At 43.6% G+C, this 17971-nt stretch overlaps 1 protein-coding gene across 5 annotated transcripts in view; it reads left to right on the top strand.

Moving 5' to 3' along the window:
* agla (amylo-alpha-1, 6-glucosidase, 4-alpha-glucanotransferase a) overlaps positions 1-17971 on the top strand; it is a 106296-nt gene that overhangs the window by 54042 nt on the left and 34283 nt on the right. For all 5 annotated transcript variants that reach the window (XM_041207897.1, XM_041207892.1, XM_041207893.1 and 2 more), the window contains exons 14-20: positions 2844-3007; positions 6603-6704; positions 8131-8286; positions 8447-8597; positions 11718-11842; positions 12235-12344; positions 12468-12602. In XM_041207897.1, coding sequence (XP_041063831.1) covers positions 2844-3007; positions 6603-6704; positions 8131-8286; positions 8447-8597; positions 11718-11842; positions 12235-12344; positions 12468-12602 — 943 coding nt within the window. The remainder of the gene's footprint in view (positions 1-2843; positions 3008-6602; positions 6705-8130; positions 8287-8446; positions 8598-11717; positions 11843-12234; positions 12345-12467; positions 12603-17971) is intronic.

Genomic DNA, 17971 nt, shown 5'->3' with positions numbered 1-17971 from the left:
GTCTGGCTTATGGCAGCGCCAACACTCTGCTCCTGGAGCTGCAGTGGAGGACCTAATAATCACTCGACTGCAGGAGGATGATGACAACATGGGGACATGGTGGCATAGTGGTATTGTCATTGGATTGGTATTTCAGAAACCCAGGGTAATGTCTGGGGACCTGGATTCGAATTGTACCTTGGCAGATGGTGAAATTTGAATTCAATACAAATCTGGAATTGGAAGTCTGATGATGACCATGAAATCATTGTCGATTGTTGTAAAAACTTATCTGGTTCACTAATGTCCTTTAGGGAAGGAAATCTGCTGTCCTTACCTGGGCTGGCCTACATGACTCCAGACCCACAGCAATGTGGTTGACTCTTAACTGCCCTCTGAACAGGGCAATTAGGGATGGGCAATAAATGCTGGCCTAGCCAACGACACCTACATCCCATGAATGAATTTGAAAAAAAACATGCTGTGAGGACACCCCATAGATCTTCACACAGCCTCTGAGAATGTCTGACTCCTGTCTGGCCGAGCTTGCTTGCGCTCCATGATCAGGGCCATCTCAGAGACGCAGTGAAAGTTTAGAGGCATCTGATGCTGTGTCCGCCTTCAGCACCTCAGCCCTTCAGGAGCTGGTGCACAGCATCATTGGTTGCAGGTGCTGGTGTGATGAGGGCCAGCCCCACCTTAAAGATGCTGAGAGCACACAGAGCATGAGAGAACTCTGTGGTGCCTGCCCATAACACTCCGGCAGCAAATGAGGTGCAGGAATCAGTAATGTTTCCAGGGAGTGTGAGGCTGGACCATCACTGTGGCCTGAAGGCTGCACAAAGCACAGGGAAGAGGCCATGGACTGAGGCCCTTTCTTGTGCAGAAAGGTTTCACATCCCTGAGTGACAAGAACACTGCTCATTAGAGCATGGAGCCACAGGCAAGGAAACATTCTTAGGAGTTTATTGACAATAATGAACAGTATGTACAATTGTTCAACACCCATGTGCAACTACTTTTACCGAACTTTCCCAACCCTGCTGCTACGTCTTGGTGCTCCCTGGACATCCACAGCAGAGGTGGAGGCAGCCTGCTGACTGTGACGCCCTGCCTGTGATGACTTTGGCGGGCGTCCTCTGGAGGACCGAGACTTGGTGGGCCCGACCTGGTTTTGGGATCCTGCTGTGTGACAATGGCACCTTTCTTGGCTTGGAAAGCTGGATCTGCAGAGGTCATAGTAAGAGGGGTTTTGGATGGGCCAGTCATCCCCAGAGTCACCTGGGTGGATGGCCCTGGAGTGTGCACCTATGGGTGCCTGAGAGCCCCTGGCTGATTCCTTGAGGAGAAGGGGTAGCTGGAGTGAGATCGAGCTGCCCAGCCCCTCTCTCGCGTGTACACTGTTGGAGGCCAACTATGGCATCAGCGATGCAGTTAGGCCTGCGCAGGAGTGACATCCTAGACCAAGGTCTCCATGACAGCACCATCCAGCCAGTGTTGACCTCGATGCATTGAAATACGGGCGCTTTCACCTCAGCCTGAAGGCGGATGGACTCCACCATCATGTCATGCAGTCTGAGGAGGGCAGCGGTCATCCCTTCCTGATGTTCCCGAGCTTGCCTTTGTAGCTCTAGCAACTGTGACATGACTGAGCACAGAGGCTTATCATCTGACTCGGACTCAGCAACATTCTGGCCTCCAGCAGTCCTCTGAGTGCCAAGCACCTGGGAAGACCCTGCCTCTGCCTGCTGTGGATCAGAGAGTGCAATGTGCTCACCAGATTGTGATCCTGAGGCTATTCTAAAGCTAGGTCCTACTGAGGTGCACTGGTGGAGGGTGTGGGTGAGCACTGTGACGGGGCTTCATGGAGGGGGTGCCTCCAGATTTCTCTTCAGAGGTTTCTTTGGGGCTTGATTGGAGGCCCTGGGCCATGGGCCAGAATATTGCCATTGGCGTGCGGGAGTGGGCCCGACATGTCGAAATGCAAAATGATGCGTGATGACGTCGGGCGTGAGTCATTTATATATCTTGTTTGGCGGGCGCGTGCTTGAGGTGGCTGCGCACCCGCCGAACTGTCAACGGCCTATTGAGGCCATTAAAAAAAACAATTAAAATTGTTACCAATGCTGCCCGTCCAACCTTAAGGTTGTCGGGCGGGTGAAGAGCCCGAGCAGCTTTCGCAGTTTTCAGGAAACCTCCTCCATGGGTGGGATGAGGTTTACTGAAGATTTAATAAAATAATTAAATAAACTTTGCTAACTGTACAAACATGTCCCAGCTCATGTGACACTGTCACATGAGGGGACATGTTTAAGTGATTTTTCAGATCCTTTCATTTCCATTACTAACTTAATCCATGCAATCGCATACGTGAAAAAGCGCAGGCCCCGACTCTCCTCCATCCTCCCCCCCCCCCCCCCCACCAAAAGCACAGGTAGCGCTGAGTGCTACTGGCTGTGTGTCACATTGGGTGTGCCTTCATTGGCCTGCCCAAGTAAAATGGCGCGCAGCCGATTGCAGGTGGCGATTGGCTCTGCTCCCACCCGGCCCTACCGACAAGGGTAAGTTTCTGGCCATGGACTCTGTCGACTGTTTGGCAGATGTGCCTGGCATGGCGGGCATGCGAATGAGAGCTCGTCCGCCACTGAATCAGCGTGTTTCATGGGAGTGAATAAATAATGAGATGTCCTGATGAGTGCAAGACGAAAAGCTTTGACACGTCTCTTTTTTTCAGCAACAACCAAGTTCTATGCAACCGAATAACTATTTGAGAAGAGAATGCTGTGCTCATTTTTTAATAACATTTTAGCAACATGTTTTGAATATGTACTGTATAACGTTCTCACTTTTTCTGTGTGCTACAGAGGCAATGAGTGCCGCTGACAGTCATGAGGAAGGAAGACTGGTTTACCGTTTTGGAGGACTACCTGTTGGATCTTTTGCGCAGCCATCTGTAAAGCCTCTAGTACCCAAAATTGCTCATGCTTTGTTTATGGATGTTACCCATGATAACGAGTCCTTGATTCAGGTGCAGCATCATTAATGTTTATTGTCAATATTTATCAACAGACAACGTTCCTATTGTAAAGTATCTGTCCCTAGATTATAAATAGCCGAATATTTTGTACAGTTTTCCCATTAAAGTTTTGTTTTCTTCTAGCATGGTGAACCCATCCATGAAACAGATGAACATTACTATAAAGTAGTACTTGAATGTTTAAGTTCCTCTGTTTTATTTAGCTAGTTAGTTTAGAAATCTTTAATGTTGTCCATTTTTACTCCATTAACTAGTTCACTAGTACTCCCATCTTCCTATAACTAAACAGGAACACCTGAACTGCAGGCATCAGCCCTGTTCGACCAGGATTTATCAGTAATCACAGTTTTATCAAATGTGTACTGAAAATGCACTGTAGACTTTGAAATTGTTTCTCCATTAGCTAGCACTTCACTTTTAATCCAGAACATGGAAAGGGTGCCAGTACTCTTTGAATGCTTGGCTATGGAGTTAGTTGCCAGCTGGTAGAGTTAACAGCTGGCTAACCTTGCATTCAAAATGCACCTTAATCACTGGTACTTTAGAGAGAAAGCTAGCTAGGAATATAAAAACAGATAGTAAGAGTTTCTACAGGTATTTAAATGCGAGCGTTGGTCCTCTAGAGTAAGAATGAGGAATTAATAATGGAAATTGAGGAAATGTTGGATGAGTCGAACGGATAGTTTGTGTCTGTCTTCACTGTAGAGGACACAAATAATGTCCCAGAAATAATTGTGAATCAGGAGGTGAAAGGAAGGGAGGAACTTAAAGCAATTACAGTTGCCAGGGAAAGGGTATTGAGAACATTATGAGAACTAAAAGCTGACAAGTCCCCATGTCCTGATGGAATTTATCCTAGGGTCTTAAAAGAAATGGCTGCTGCGATAGTAGATGCATTGGCCTTAATTTTTCCAAAATTCCCTAGATTCTGGAAAGGCCCCAACAGATTAGAAAATATCAAATATGACTCTATTCAAGAAAGGAAGGAGACAAAGCAGGAACCTACAGGCCAGTTAGCTTAACATCTGTCATAGGTAAATTGCTGAAATCTATTATTAAGAGATTATAGCAGGACACTTATATCTCAATGCAATCAGGCAGAGTCAACATGTTTTTGTGAAAGGGAAATCATCTTTGACTAATTTATTGGAGTTCTTTGAATAAGCAACATGGATATGAAGGTTTGCAGAAGGCATTTGACAAGATGCCATATCAAAAGTAGCTATGCAAAATAAGAGCTCATAGTGGGTTAACATACTAGCATGGATTTTTAAAAAATTCGTTCATGGGATGTGGGCATTGCTGGCTAGGCCAGCGTTTGCCAGCATTTATTGCCCATTCCTAATTATCCTTTTTCAGAGGGCATTTAAGAGTCAACCACATTGCTGTGGGCCCGGAGTCAAATGCAGGCCAGACCAGATGAGGATGGCCCTAAAGGGCATTAGTAAACCAGATGGGTTTTACAACGATTGACAATGGTTTCATGGTCATCATTAGACTTGCCGTCATCACGATTCGAACCCAGGTCGCCAAAGCATTACCCTGGGTCTCTGGATTACCAGTCCAACGACAACACCACTATGCCACTGCCTCCCCTCAGATTGGTTAGCTAACAGGAAGCAAAGATAAATGGGTATTTTTTGTGTTGACAAGTTGTGACAAATATAGTGCCACAGGGATCAGTGCTGGGGCCTCAACTCTTTATAACTTATATCAATGATCGCATGTATGGTTGCTAAATTTACTGACGACACAAAGGTAAGTCGGAAAGTAAGTTGTGAATCGAACATAAGTCAGCAAAAGGACATAGGTTAAGTGAGTGGGCAAAAGTTTGGCAGATGGAGTATAATGGGATAAAGCAGCCCACTTCATTGGCACCCAGTCCACAACCATTCACCCCCTCAGCCATTGATGAGCAGTGGAAGCAGTGTGTACCATCTACAAGATGCACTGCAGGAATTCACCAAGGTTCCTTTGACAGCACCTTCCAAACCCACGACCACTGCCATCTACAAGGAAAAAGGCAGCAGAAAAATGGGAACACAGCCACCTGGAAGGTCCCTCCAAGCCACTCACCATCCTGTCCCTCGGTCAAAACCTTGGAACTGGCTCCCTAGCAGCTCAAGAAAGCAGCTCACCAAGTTCTCGAGGGCTAGTCAGGATGGGCATAAATGCTAGCCTAGCCAGTGGCGCCCACGACCCATGAATGAATAAAAAAGGTGGCAAAATGTGAGCTTGTCCACTTTGGCAGATTAAAAAAAGCAGCATATTATTTAAATATATATTTATAAATATACTTATTTAAATATAAATTACAGAACTCTTGAGGTAACAGAGGGGTCTGAGTCTCCGTGTACATGAATCAGGAAAGGTTAGTATGTAGCTGAACAGTGATTAGGAAGGCAAATGTTGTTCATTACAAGGAGAATGGAATACTAAAGTAGGGATGTTTTGTTACAGTTGTATAGGGCATTAGTGAGACCACATCTAGAGTCCCGTGTACAGTTTTGGTCTCCTTATTTAAGAAAGGATATAAATGCGTTAGAAGCTATTCAGAGAAGGTTCACTCAACTGATACCATGGGATGGGGGGGATCATCTTATGAGGAAATGTTGGACAGGCTGGGCCTATATCCATTAGAGTTTAGAAAATTGAGAGGTGATCTTGAAACATAGAAGGTCCTGAGGGGACTTGACAGGGTGGATGGTGAAAGGATGCCTCCCTTGTGGAAGAGACTAGAACTGGAGGACACAGCTTAAAAATAATGGGCCTCCCATTTAAGATGGAGATGAGAAGAAATCTTTTGAGGATCGTGAAGTTTTGGAATTCTTCCCTAGAGGGGAGTGGAGGCAGGGCAATATTCATGAGGTAGATACATTCTCCACACGGAGGGTAATTGGGGGTATGCAGAATGTGGAGGTGAGGCCACAGTTATATCAGCCATAATCGTAATTAATGTGGAGCAGGCTTGAGGGTCCAAATGTCCTACTGCTCGTAATTCGCATGTTTGTACTTTAATTCAGAATCTACCTATAAACAGTGCCATAAAGTGCAGCATGTTTTCACTAAGCTGAACTGGTTATTGTTTCAGCTCGTACCCCCCTCCAGAGCCAGGTGGGTGGAAGGATAGGGCACCAGCGCATTGCACATATTCCTGGTCAAAATGAAATTGCTAATGAGAGCTAAGCCTTTGGTAAATTTGTCCAAGGTTACCATATAGCATGTCAAGGACCCCTTAATATATCTGGCAACTTGGTTTAGTTTATAGTTTGAAGTGATGCAAGTCCTTTGATTTTTTTCTTCCCTCAAAAGTGGCATGCTTCGCTGTTATCAACCATTTAATCTTGTATGTGTGTAAGAACAGATGTCGATCACTAAATATTGATGAGTTAACCTTCGCGATGAACTGATCTTGCGTTCATTACTTTGTTGTTATAACTAAGAGACATTCCTTTTAATGTTGGAAACCATTATTTTTTAATGAAAAGATAAATTGAGATTTAACATGCAAACTACATATGTGAATTTCTACATGGATCAAAATGTCTTTTTAGTTTTATTACACATAATTTCCTTTGTTTTACAGCATCGTTCTGCTTATGATCCTCTTCCCAGTTCAACTATTGTTTCTATGGCTTGTTGTGCCTCAGGAAGCACAATGGGTTATGATTACCTAGTACCCCATCAGGTTTGTTTGAAGGATATGATATTTTACACAAGATTTTGAAGATTAGCATTTTTTAATGTTGCTGCCAAATGTTAATTTTGTTATTCAGAGTATCTCATTCAGTTATTTTCATTAGAGGATAATAACACTGTGGGAAAATAAACAAGTATGTTATTTTACACCTTCCCAGTGATGGGGCTTATTATCCCACATTTAACCTCCTGAAATCCAATGGACACAGGCTTGAACTTTTATGATGGGCAACTAGTTTAGTCATTTATTGCCGTGATCAGTTCCATTGCTAACTCAAACTTGAACTTGAATTTAGATCTTGAAAACATATAAGGCAGGATTTTCCTCTCGTCGGGCGAGCACAGCGGGCAGGCCTGGGAGCAGTTATGAAACAATTCACCGCCTGCGATCGGGCCCCGAACGCAATTTCACACCTGGCTGGTCATTTAACGGCATAGAGCTGCCTCAGGGAGCTGAAGGATTTTAAAATGTAAAATAAAGATTTGAAAAATTAGGGAAACGTCTCCACATGTGATTCAGTCACATGAAAAGGGGCATGTTAAAAATGAGCTTAACATTTTAAAATTTTTTTTGTTATTCTGGAAACCCCGCCTATGGATGAGGTTTCGCAAAAAATGCAAAGGCCGCCTGGCCTATTCGTCTGCCCGCCAACCTTAAGGTTGGACGGGCAGTGAAAAATTCTACTTAGTTATCTGCTTAAGGGCCTTAATGGGCCTCTTAATTGTCGGCGGGCGGGCTGCTGACTCTCGCACTGCCTGCCAACCGACATATTGCAAGAGTACGCAATGACGCCGTGACACTCACCCGATGTCATCGCGTGCTATTTCACGCTCGGGCATGTCGGGTGCGCGCCCGCACGCTGAGCTGAAAACCCTGGCTATAGTTTGTTTTAAAAGTTAAAGCAATGGGGCAACTATTTATGTAATTCTGATTTGTTTTGTCTATTATTGGAAAATGCGCTTACACATTTGTTCCAAAACCTGAGAGCTTGCTGTTCCTGCCCTACTTTTTTAGGATGAACTTTACCAAACGTGTATGCAGAACCTGTGTGTGATGTTTCCTTCTGAAGTTTGTTGAAAAGCTCATGCACATTTCCACTAATGATGGTGTGTCAAACATAAGAACACTCGCCTTCATCTCTTTTTTTTAAATCTGAGGAAGCATAGGGATGTCTCTGTACTGTGACTTTACCAGCAATTTTGGGTATTCAGATCTTAAGATCCCACTTGGCTGTGTGGCTTAGCAATTGCTACCTGCCTTCCCTTCTTTCCTGCCAAACTTGAGCAATGTCATCACTGGGGTCCTGAACTTCGATTGCAGTATTTAAAATTTAATGCACATATTCTGTATGTATTGGATTACTTTCAATACCTCATATTAACTGTGTCTGCTTTCTGCTTTTGTACATTAATAGATATCTGTGGTTTCAGAAGAGAGGCTATACCCTAAATATAATCCTAATACACATCCAGGGCATTTAGGGGAGGTAAATCAACAGAGTGGAATCATTGCAGGAAAACATGCAATTAACAAACTTCACCGTGAACTTGGAGCTAATGCCTTCTATCAGGTGTGGAAGTGTGTAATTCTTTCTTCTTTAAAATTAGCAGCAGGGTGATAAATTAGATTTCTTCATTATGCCCTTTGAATGAATTGAAAAACTGTTACACCAAGCTTGCAAGAGATTTGTATTCAAATATAATTGTATTCAAATATAATGTGCATATTAGGTGTATGTGGATCAAGTGGATGAAGACATTGTGGCAGTAACACGACATTGCCCAAAGAGCCACAGCTCAGTAGTGGCTGTGTCACGCACTGCATTTAGAGACCCAGCAACATCTTACTATAAGTCTGATCTACCTTCAATGTGTATCCCAGGTAATGTTTCTGCTTTTTAAAAATAAATTAAGATAATGTCTAGCAGTACTTTAAATAACTTTAATAATTTAATATTAATTCTTTGATAGCACAATGTTTGGGGCAACCTTAATTCAAGACTCTAATTGTATTAATTTTAAAGAGCAAAATAGACTACTTGGCTTATGAAGAAAACAAAATATCCTACTTTTATTCAATGAGTCTGTTTTTTTTATATGCATATATAAAATAATGTGTAATTGTTTAATGAATGCACAATAAATAAGGTTTAGAGGAGAATGCATCCTTTTTTCTTGCGGAACTTTGTTGTAGTATTTCTTCCTGGGAGAGAAGCTTCTTATTGAGCGTTTGGACTGGACAAGAGCACCTTCTCTGCCCTCTCCAGCCAGCTTGCTGCTATTATAAGTGCGGCTATACTTCCAACAACACATTAAGATACATTGGGGTTTGAATCTTAAGCTGGAAGTGAAATCTTTTGTGTTATAACCTACCTGAATTTGTATCTAGGGCTGATGTAATCTGCAATCATTCAATGATACGTCTACTTCATATATCACAAGGGATGTCCAAATCACACTAACTTGTGTTGCCAACTGGAAGTGCGGCAGGGAGAGTTGCACATGAACGCTCGACCCACTCTGTGGCTGCCAGTGTACGCAGCTGTCCCTGATGGTGGTGACAGGGTGCAATTTTTCTATATCAGAATAAATGCAGATTTATAAAGCTGCCTATTTACATCACCATCAAATGAGTGTTAGTGCTATGATTGGCAGTTGATTTATTATTAAAGCTCTGCAACGATATTAAGGTAGAGCAACAGTTGCATCTACAGAGGGATCAAACTACCCCCCTCTCCTCCAGCCCCCCCCCCACCGACACACACACACAGACACACACACACACACACACACCCCCCAATTAAAGTGCCACAATCCATACTAAATCATACCATAAAATAAATGAGTTTATTTAAATGTTATATTTCCCCTAGCCTGTTAACCCCAAGGACATTGTTTTGAATCCTCTGGAGTATTTTATTCAAAAAAACTTTTTTATTGATCTTTACAAAATAAAAAATTACAATCAATTCTCCACAGTCTGAGTTCATAGGAAGTTGGGAACCTTATTTATGGAAATATCCTGATTATATTTCTTTAGCATTTGCTGAATTGTCAGAAGCATATTTTAGAAGGAACAGCTGATAAATGATAGGTAAAGTGGATACAAGAACTTGCAATTGGTTAATGACTGCACTGCATTTAGTCTGTATCAAGCCAACTTTAATGCAGTAGTTGACACTGATACTGGGCATGTGTAGGAGGTGCTCCCCCTAGTGTTCCAGTACAAATAAACATACTCTGAACTATTAAAGTAAGGGCCAGATTGATTTTCCACAACAACTGAAAGTGCCACATATGTTAATGTTAAAAGTATAAGATTACTTTAGATATTCTGTCAGGTGCAGTAATGCCACCTACTTCGGTTCATAAACAACAGAAAATGTTGGAAAAACTCAGGTCGAACAGCATCTGTAGAGAGAAAAACAGAGTTAACGTTTCGAGCCCATATGACTCTTCAGAGCTAAAGAGTTCATAATCTGAGTGTTTAGGGATGTGCTTGTACAGTCCAAAATCTAACTGCACTGGTTTCTCTTCATGCTCCCAAGTAACTGGCGTTACATGCAGCCCCACGATGACATTATTTGAAAACCATGAGATTCCACACGTACAGTGACAACACCCAATTCTACCTCATCACTAGTTCTCTCAAATGTTCTAAAACAAAAACAGAATTACCTGGAAAAACTCAGCAGGTCTGGCCGCATCGGTGGAGAAGAAAAGAGTTGACGTTTCGAGTCCTCATGACCCTTCGACAAAACTGAGTTTTTTGTTTTTGTTTTTATCTCTCAAGTGTTCTGCTGCCTTTGTCCTGCCCTGACTCCTTACCTGACATCCAGCTATGAATCAACTCAATTTTCCTACAGTTTAACATTGGAAAGGCTAAAGCCATTGCCTTTGTTCCCTGCTATGGACTCCACCCCTCTGCCTGAGCACTGTCTGAAGCTGAACTGAACTGACTGCAACCTCAGTGTCCTTTTTCACCCTGAGCTGAGCTTCCAGCTCCATGTCACACCAACATGAAGGTTGCCTACTTTCACCTCCATTATATCATCCAGCGTTTGTTATCTGCAGGATTATAACTATTCCTGTAATACCTTGGTTGGCGTTACGCCATTAACCCTCTGAAAACTTGAGCTCATCCAAAACTGTATTTAAAGCATAGTACATTTATGAAGAGAGAAGCAAAAAGAATTTAATTTTACCTTTGACATTTCCAAAGTGCTTCAAAGTCAATGAGGTACCTTTTAAAGTTAATTCACTGCTGCTGTGAAGACAAACCTAGCATTCAAAAACAATGAGAAAAAACTTTTTCATGCAGCGAATGGTTAAGGTCTGGAGTGCACTGTCTGAGAATGTGGTGGAGGCAGATTCAATCGAGGCATTCAAAAGAGAATTATACTGTTATTTGAAGAGGAAGAATGTGAAGGGGTATGGGTAGAAGGTGGGAGTATGACACCAAATGAATTGCTCATTTGGCAAGCCAGTGCAGCCATGGGCCGGATGGTGGTCTCCTGCACTGTAACTATTCTGCGATTCAATTTGTGAGCAGCACCATGAATCTGATTTTGGTGTTGAATGCGAGGTAAATGTTGCCAGTGATATTGGGAGGAGAATTCCTACTCTCTTCAAACAATGCCATGAGATGTTTTACATCCACCTGAGGTGACAGGTAGCACCTCAGATTAATTAAATCATCTGAAAGTCTGCACCTTCAACAGTGCAGCACTCCTCAGAATTGCACTGAAGTGGCAGCCAAAATTATGCACTCATTGGGTTTGAACCTATGTCAGACTCTGAGGTGAGAGTGCTATCAGTGAGTTTTGACTGACATATTTTCAGATATTACTATAAAATGTTGTGCTCAGTGACAAAATAATCTTGGTTGTGACATAATTGTGTATGGCTTACCCCTGGAGGAATACAGCTATTTGTTGTGTACCCTTTCTTACGTTTTGGCTAAATGTGCTGACAAAATTCTATACCACTACCTTTATCACAGGTAAAATAGAAGAGATTGTGATGGAGGCCAGGACGGTGCAGAGGAAAGCTGATCCTTATGAAAGAGACGTGCATTGCATTAATGGATTACCTCAATATACGGTGGATATCGAAGAGCACCTTCAGGTGAAGAGCACATCCTCTTTTTATGGTATTATTTGTTTTTCATTCATGAGTGTTCTGCTGTAGGCAGGTCCTTGGATCATTACTGATGCTTCACCCTGAGCCGTTTTCTTGGCATCTTTTGTCAGTGGTGGTTTGCCATTGCCTTCCACTCTTCGGGGTAGGGCAAAGAGGCAGGTCTCAAGTCTACCTCTGTCAGAATGGGAATCGAACCTGCATTGTTAGCATTATTCTGAACCACATGCTAGCCATCTCGCCAACTGAGCAAACCAGCCACCTCCTCATGGTATTATGTTGATCTATAAATTATGAAAGTACATCGTAACACCTGTGCTTTTTAATAAGTTATTAATATAAAAAAATTATGGAAAGCTAAATTCATGTTTATTTTCCAGTTAAAAGACAGCAAAATTGTTAAAACGGAGGTAACTTCTAAAGATCGCAATGACTATGTGTATGAAATTAAGTTTGAAAACTTTCCTCCTGGAAGCATCATTATCTTCCGGTAAGTGAAGCTGTTGTACAATTTTATGACAAAGAACTTGTGTTTATCCATATTTCAATTACATTTGCTTTATGACAAGTTTCTGTAAAGCATTCTTTATTTTCGTAATTATGTTCTTTGTAGGGTGAGCCTCGATCCAAATGCCCAGGAAACTGTTGGAAAGCTCCGTCATCATCTTGCTCAGTTTAGTCCTCATTATAAAGCTGGCAGTATTCCTGACATGCATGCTCTGCCACCACTGACTAATTCATTTGCATCGTAAGTATCAGATTTTCTATGGTGTCGTTGGTGTGTACATGATTAAATTGAAAGGAAACTCTTTGAAAACACAACTCAATTTTAATTGACCAGAAAGAAATAAAATAGTTTCAGTTGGCACTTTATAAATACTGCATTATAAATTGGAAAATTGTGGAAATAAATAGACCTAAAACTAAGCTGATGGGTCTTCACCTGAACAATTTTCTGATGTGGACAGACCTGCATTTTCTGTTTTTATTTTGGACTTGCAGTTTCTTTTTGCTTGAACCCTTAGTAATACAATCTCATCCTATTCACATTTGTGTCTCCCTTCCTCCCTCCAACCCAGATGACAACTTAAAAGAAAGGTCAGTGTATGTCTACTGCTTTTTCTGAGCTTGACAAGCTGGCTATTCTCCAGGATGTGAGTCACAGATCCAGAGGCAGCTGCCAGAGAGCCAGACCTCTCGATCTGCATGTTTAGACCATTGTCCGATAGAAAGATCGGCTGTAATGGTGCAGTTACCTGCTTTTGGCCCAAATTGGAAAACTTCAGTAACTTTGCATCCATTTCTTTCCTTCTCTCACTTCCATATGGCCCATCTCAAACTCTTAATTCTGTTCCTCGACTTCTCTATCTCCATTTCTGGGGATAGGCTATCAACAAACATTCATTACAAGTCAACTGACCCCCACTGTTAACTCGCCTACGTTTCCTCATACCCTGCACCCTGTAAGAATTCTATTCCATTCTCACAGTTTCTCCATCTCCATTGCATCTGTTATGAAGATGCAACCTTTCAAACCAGTGCCGCTTGTATGTCCCCCTATTTCCTCAAACAAGGATCTTCTCTGACCTATTTCTTGCATTTTGCTGTCACCCTTTCCCCCCCCTCTCAGAACCACGATAGGGTCTTGTTCTCACCTCCTACCCGCCTGCCTCTGTTTTCAGCAGATCATCCTACATTTCTGCCACCTCCAGTATGATCATCTAACACATCTTCCCCTCCCTCCCCTTTCAGCATTCCAAAGGGACTGTTCCCTCCCAAGACTCTGGTCCATTTCTGCCCCACGGGACTCATTTCTTTCTATCTTGACTCAATTCTCTTTCCCCTTGTCTGGTCTCTTCCCTCCTACATACACATTTTACCCGATGCCCAACATCATTTCTAGTTTCCCGGCCCTAACCGCCACCTCTTCACCGTGGACGTCTAGTCCCTGTACACCTCCATCCCCTGCTTGGGTGGCCTGAGGGCTCTCTGCTTCTTCCTTGAACAGAGGTCCGAACAATCCCCATTCAGCACCACTCTGCTCTGCCTGGCTGAACTTGTGTTCTCACTGAACAATTTTTCCTTTAACTTGTCTCACTTCCTCCAAATAAAAGGTGTGGCTATGGGTGTCGGGGCTCCGCTTATGCTTGTCTTTTTGTGGGATATGTGGAACATTCCTTATTCCAGCCCTACTCAGGCCCCCTCCCTCAACTCTTTTTTTTCCTAGGTACCGCTTCATACTCTCGTCTGGACCTGGAAAAATTCATTGATTTTGCTTCCAATATCCACCTCTCACCTTAACTTGGCCCATCTCTGACACTTCCCTTCCCTTCCATGACCTCTCCGTCTCCATTTCTGATGATTGACTGTCTACCAGTATTCATTACAAGCCCACCGACGCCCACGGCCACTTGGACTGCAGCTCCTCATACCTTGCTTTCTGAAGGGACTGCATCCCATTCTCCCAGTTGCTTTGCTGATGCTACCTTCAAAAATGGTCCTTCTGACATGCTTTCCTTTTTCCCTAACCAAGATTTCACACCCAGTGTGGTTGACAGAGCCCTCAACTGTGTCTGACTCATCTCCCACACCTCTGCCCTCACCCCTTCCCCTCCCTCCTAGAACCATGATAGGGTCCCCATTGTCCTCACTTCTATCCCCACAAGCCTCTGCATTTAAAGGTTCATCCTCTGCCATTTCCACCAACTCTGGCATGATGTCACCACCACACACATCTTTCCCTCAGCCCCTCTGTCAGCATTCTGTAGGGACTGTTCTCTCTGTGATACCCTGGTCTACTTCTCCATCGCCTCCAACTCCTCATCCCCTTCCCTTATTTATTTACTTTTTACTTATTCATTTTTTTCTTATCCTTTTTCTCCAACTCCCCCCTCCCCCAATAGGCCAACGGTCACTCATTTTTGTTGTGCTTTCACAGAGCACTGACCCTAACGCTATCATCAACACTCCCTTTTGTCCTGTGTCCATGGCATCCTTGTCAAATTTCTCCTTAGCTCCCACCTGTCCCTGACCTATTTTGCTCCACTCCCTCTTAAACAGTATAAAATCCCCCATCACACTTTTACTTCTCTTTAGCTCTGAAGAGGAGTCATATGGACTCAAAACGTTAACTCTGTTTCTTTGTCCAGACCTGCTGAGTTTTACCAGCATTTTCTGTTCTGGTCCACTGCTCTGTCAACCCTAACAACCGTCCCCTTCCCACAGCACCCCTCCATGTAAGCACATGCAATGTAACACCTATTTTACCTCCTCTTTTCTCACTGTCCAAGGCCCCAAACACACTTTCCAGGTGAAGCAGCAATTGACATGTACTACTTTTAATTTAGCGTGCTGTATTTGGTGCTCACAATACAGTCTCCTCTACATTAAGGAGACCAAACACCGACTGGGTGACAGTTTTTTTTTGAAAAATATACTTTATTCATTAAATATCTTGAAGAACATTCCAAACCATTTCAAAATCACCATCACAAAAGTACAGATTCAACTTTTACACATGTATCATAAGGTGCATCAATACAATCAATGAATATTACAATCATTTCAATATGGTCAATGCAGACAATCAGACAATGGTATTGGAGTTATCAACATACATCATGTTGCACTCTGAGGTGCTTCAATACAATTATAATACAATTAGCATTCAATGCAGACATTCATATTGAGCCGTACAGCCCAAGGGGCTCTCAACAGTTCCCAGCCCCTCGGTGCACTGTGGCAGAAAGGTCTTAGACAGTGACCTTTCCCCATTGCGCCTTTGCGGCAGCTGCCCCAAGCTTTAGTGCGTCCCTCAGCACGTAGGCCTGGACCTTGGAATGTGCTAGTCTGCAACACTCGGTCGGGGACAACTCTTTGCACTGGAAGACCAACAAGTTTCGGACAGACTAAAGAGCGTCTTTCACCGAGTTGATGATCCTACAGCTGCAGTTGATGTTTGTCTCGGTGTGTGTCCCTGGGAACAGCCCATAGAGCAGTCTTGTGTCACACAACTGCTCGGGATGAACCTCGACAGAACCCACTGCGTCTCTCTCCAGGCCTTCTTTGCAAAGGCACAATCCTCAAGGAGGTGAACAACGGTCTCTTCCCCACCACAGCCACCTCGAGGGCAACGTGCCAAGGTGGTGAGACTCCTGGCATGTTGGAAGGATCTGACTGGGAGGGCCTTTCTCACCACCAGCCAAGCTACGTCTTAGTGCTTGTTGGAAAGTTCTAGCGATGAGGCATTCTGCCAAATGACTTTGACAGTCTACTCAGGGAACCATCCCACAGGATCCACCCTCTCCTTTCCCTGCAGGGCCTCTTAGACGTTACGTGCCGACAACTGCCTGACAGACTTGTGGTCAAAGGATTTCTCTGCATAAAGTTTTCCACGAGGGACAGGTGGTACGGCACAGTCCAACTACTTGGAGCGTTCCGCGGCAGTGTGGCCAGACCCATCCTTCGCAACACCGGGGACAGGTAGAACCTCAGCACATAGTGACACTTGGTGTTTGCATACCGAGGGTCTAAGCACAGCTTGATGCAGCTGCACACGAAGGTGGCCATCAGTATGAGGGCGATGTTGGACACGTTTTGTCTCACTTTATCTAGAGGCTTGTACATTGCGTCCCTGCGGACACGATCCATTTTCGACCTCCAGATAAAGCGAAAGATGGCTCGGGTGATCGCCATCGCGCAGGAGTCTGGAATGAGCCAGACCTGCACCACGTACAGCAACAGCGAGAGTGCCTCACACCTGATGACCAGGTTCTTACCCACAATGGACAGGAAGTGTTGCTCCCACATGCCCAGTTTTCTTTTCACCATAGACACCCGCTCCTTCCAGTTTCTAACGCATGCCCCGGTCCCTCCAAACCATATCCCCAACACCTTCAGGCCGTCAGTCCTGATGGTGAAGGGGACAAAGGATCGATCAGCCCAGTTCCCAAAGAACATGGCCTCGCTTTTCCCATGACTCCCGAGGCCAGTTTAAACTGGTCACAGATGTGGATCAGTCTGCGCACCGACAGCGGATCCGAGCAGAAGACAGCGACATCGTCCATGTACAGGGAGGCTTTGACCTGAGTGCCTCCACTGCCTGGGATTGTCGCTACTCTTATGCCTGGATCCTTCCTGATGGACTCAGCAAAGGGTTCTATGCAACACACAAACAGGACAGGGGAGACTGGGTGACACAGACATCTCTGCCCTTGGCCTACTGTAGTGTTTCAGTGAAGCTCAACGCAAGTTTGGAGAACAGTACCTTGTCTTTCGATGAGGTACTTTACAGTCTTTTGGACTCAACAAGGAGTTCAACAATTTTGGACTGTAAATCCTCCTCCCACCCCCAATTTTGCTTTCATTCTGTCTGCAACCTTGCAGGTTTTGATCTTGATCTTGTTTTTCTCATTTTTGCTTTTAGACGGCAGCGATTCATTATTCTGCCATTTGCACCTCTGGACCAACCTTTTGTTCCTTTCCTTGCCTCATTACCAGAGCCTTTTGGCTATTCCCATCAACTCTTTTGTCATTTAATGTCTCCCATCTGTCTCCTATCTTCTGCCCTATCATAGACTTCTTTTGTTCTTTTTCCACCCTGCCCCATTTCACCTCCGTAAAATCTAATCCACTTCTAACTTTTCCTATTTCTAATGAAAGGTCATGACCTGAAACATTAACTTTGTTTCTCTCCATTGAAACTGCTAGACTTGCTGAATATTTCCAGCGTTTTCTGTTTTTATTATATATTATAGGAAGATTAAAAGGTAGGCTAAGATTAAATACAGCTGTATCTTAGCTAGATATTATAAGAATGTACCAGACTGTACACTATTCATGAGCACAGTCTTTGGAGATCAGTTAATTTCTACTAAAATTTCTCGAGTTTTGAAATTATATCCCTTCCAATGTAATTTTGTCACCTTGGGAGTCACCCTCGTTCCTCTTCTAAACTTCTAATATATTTCATAGCTCTTACTAATAGCTATTCGGTGTCCCGTTTTTCCAGCATTCTTTGGAATGGCGATTATTTTGAACTTTTCCTCATAAGCACCAAAATAAAAGTGAATCGATCCTCAGTTATAGTAAGACTTCAATTCTGCAAGGTATGGAAAG

Source organism: Carcharodon carcharias, chromosome 16, assembly GCF_017639515.1.
Source record: "Carcharodon carcharias isolate sCarCar2 chromosome 16, sCarCar2.pri, whole genome shotgun sequence".
Taxonomy (NCBI): domain Eukaryota; kingdom Metazoa; phylum Chordata; class Chondrichthyes; order Lamniformes; family Lamnidae; genus Carcharodon; species Carcharodon carcharias.
The sequence above is the reverse complement of the archived record's forward strand: the minus strand, read 5'-3'. Positions and strand labels throughout refer to the sequence as shown.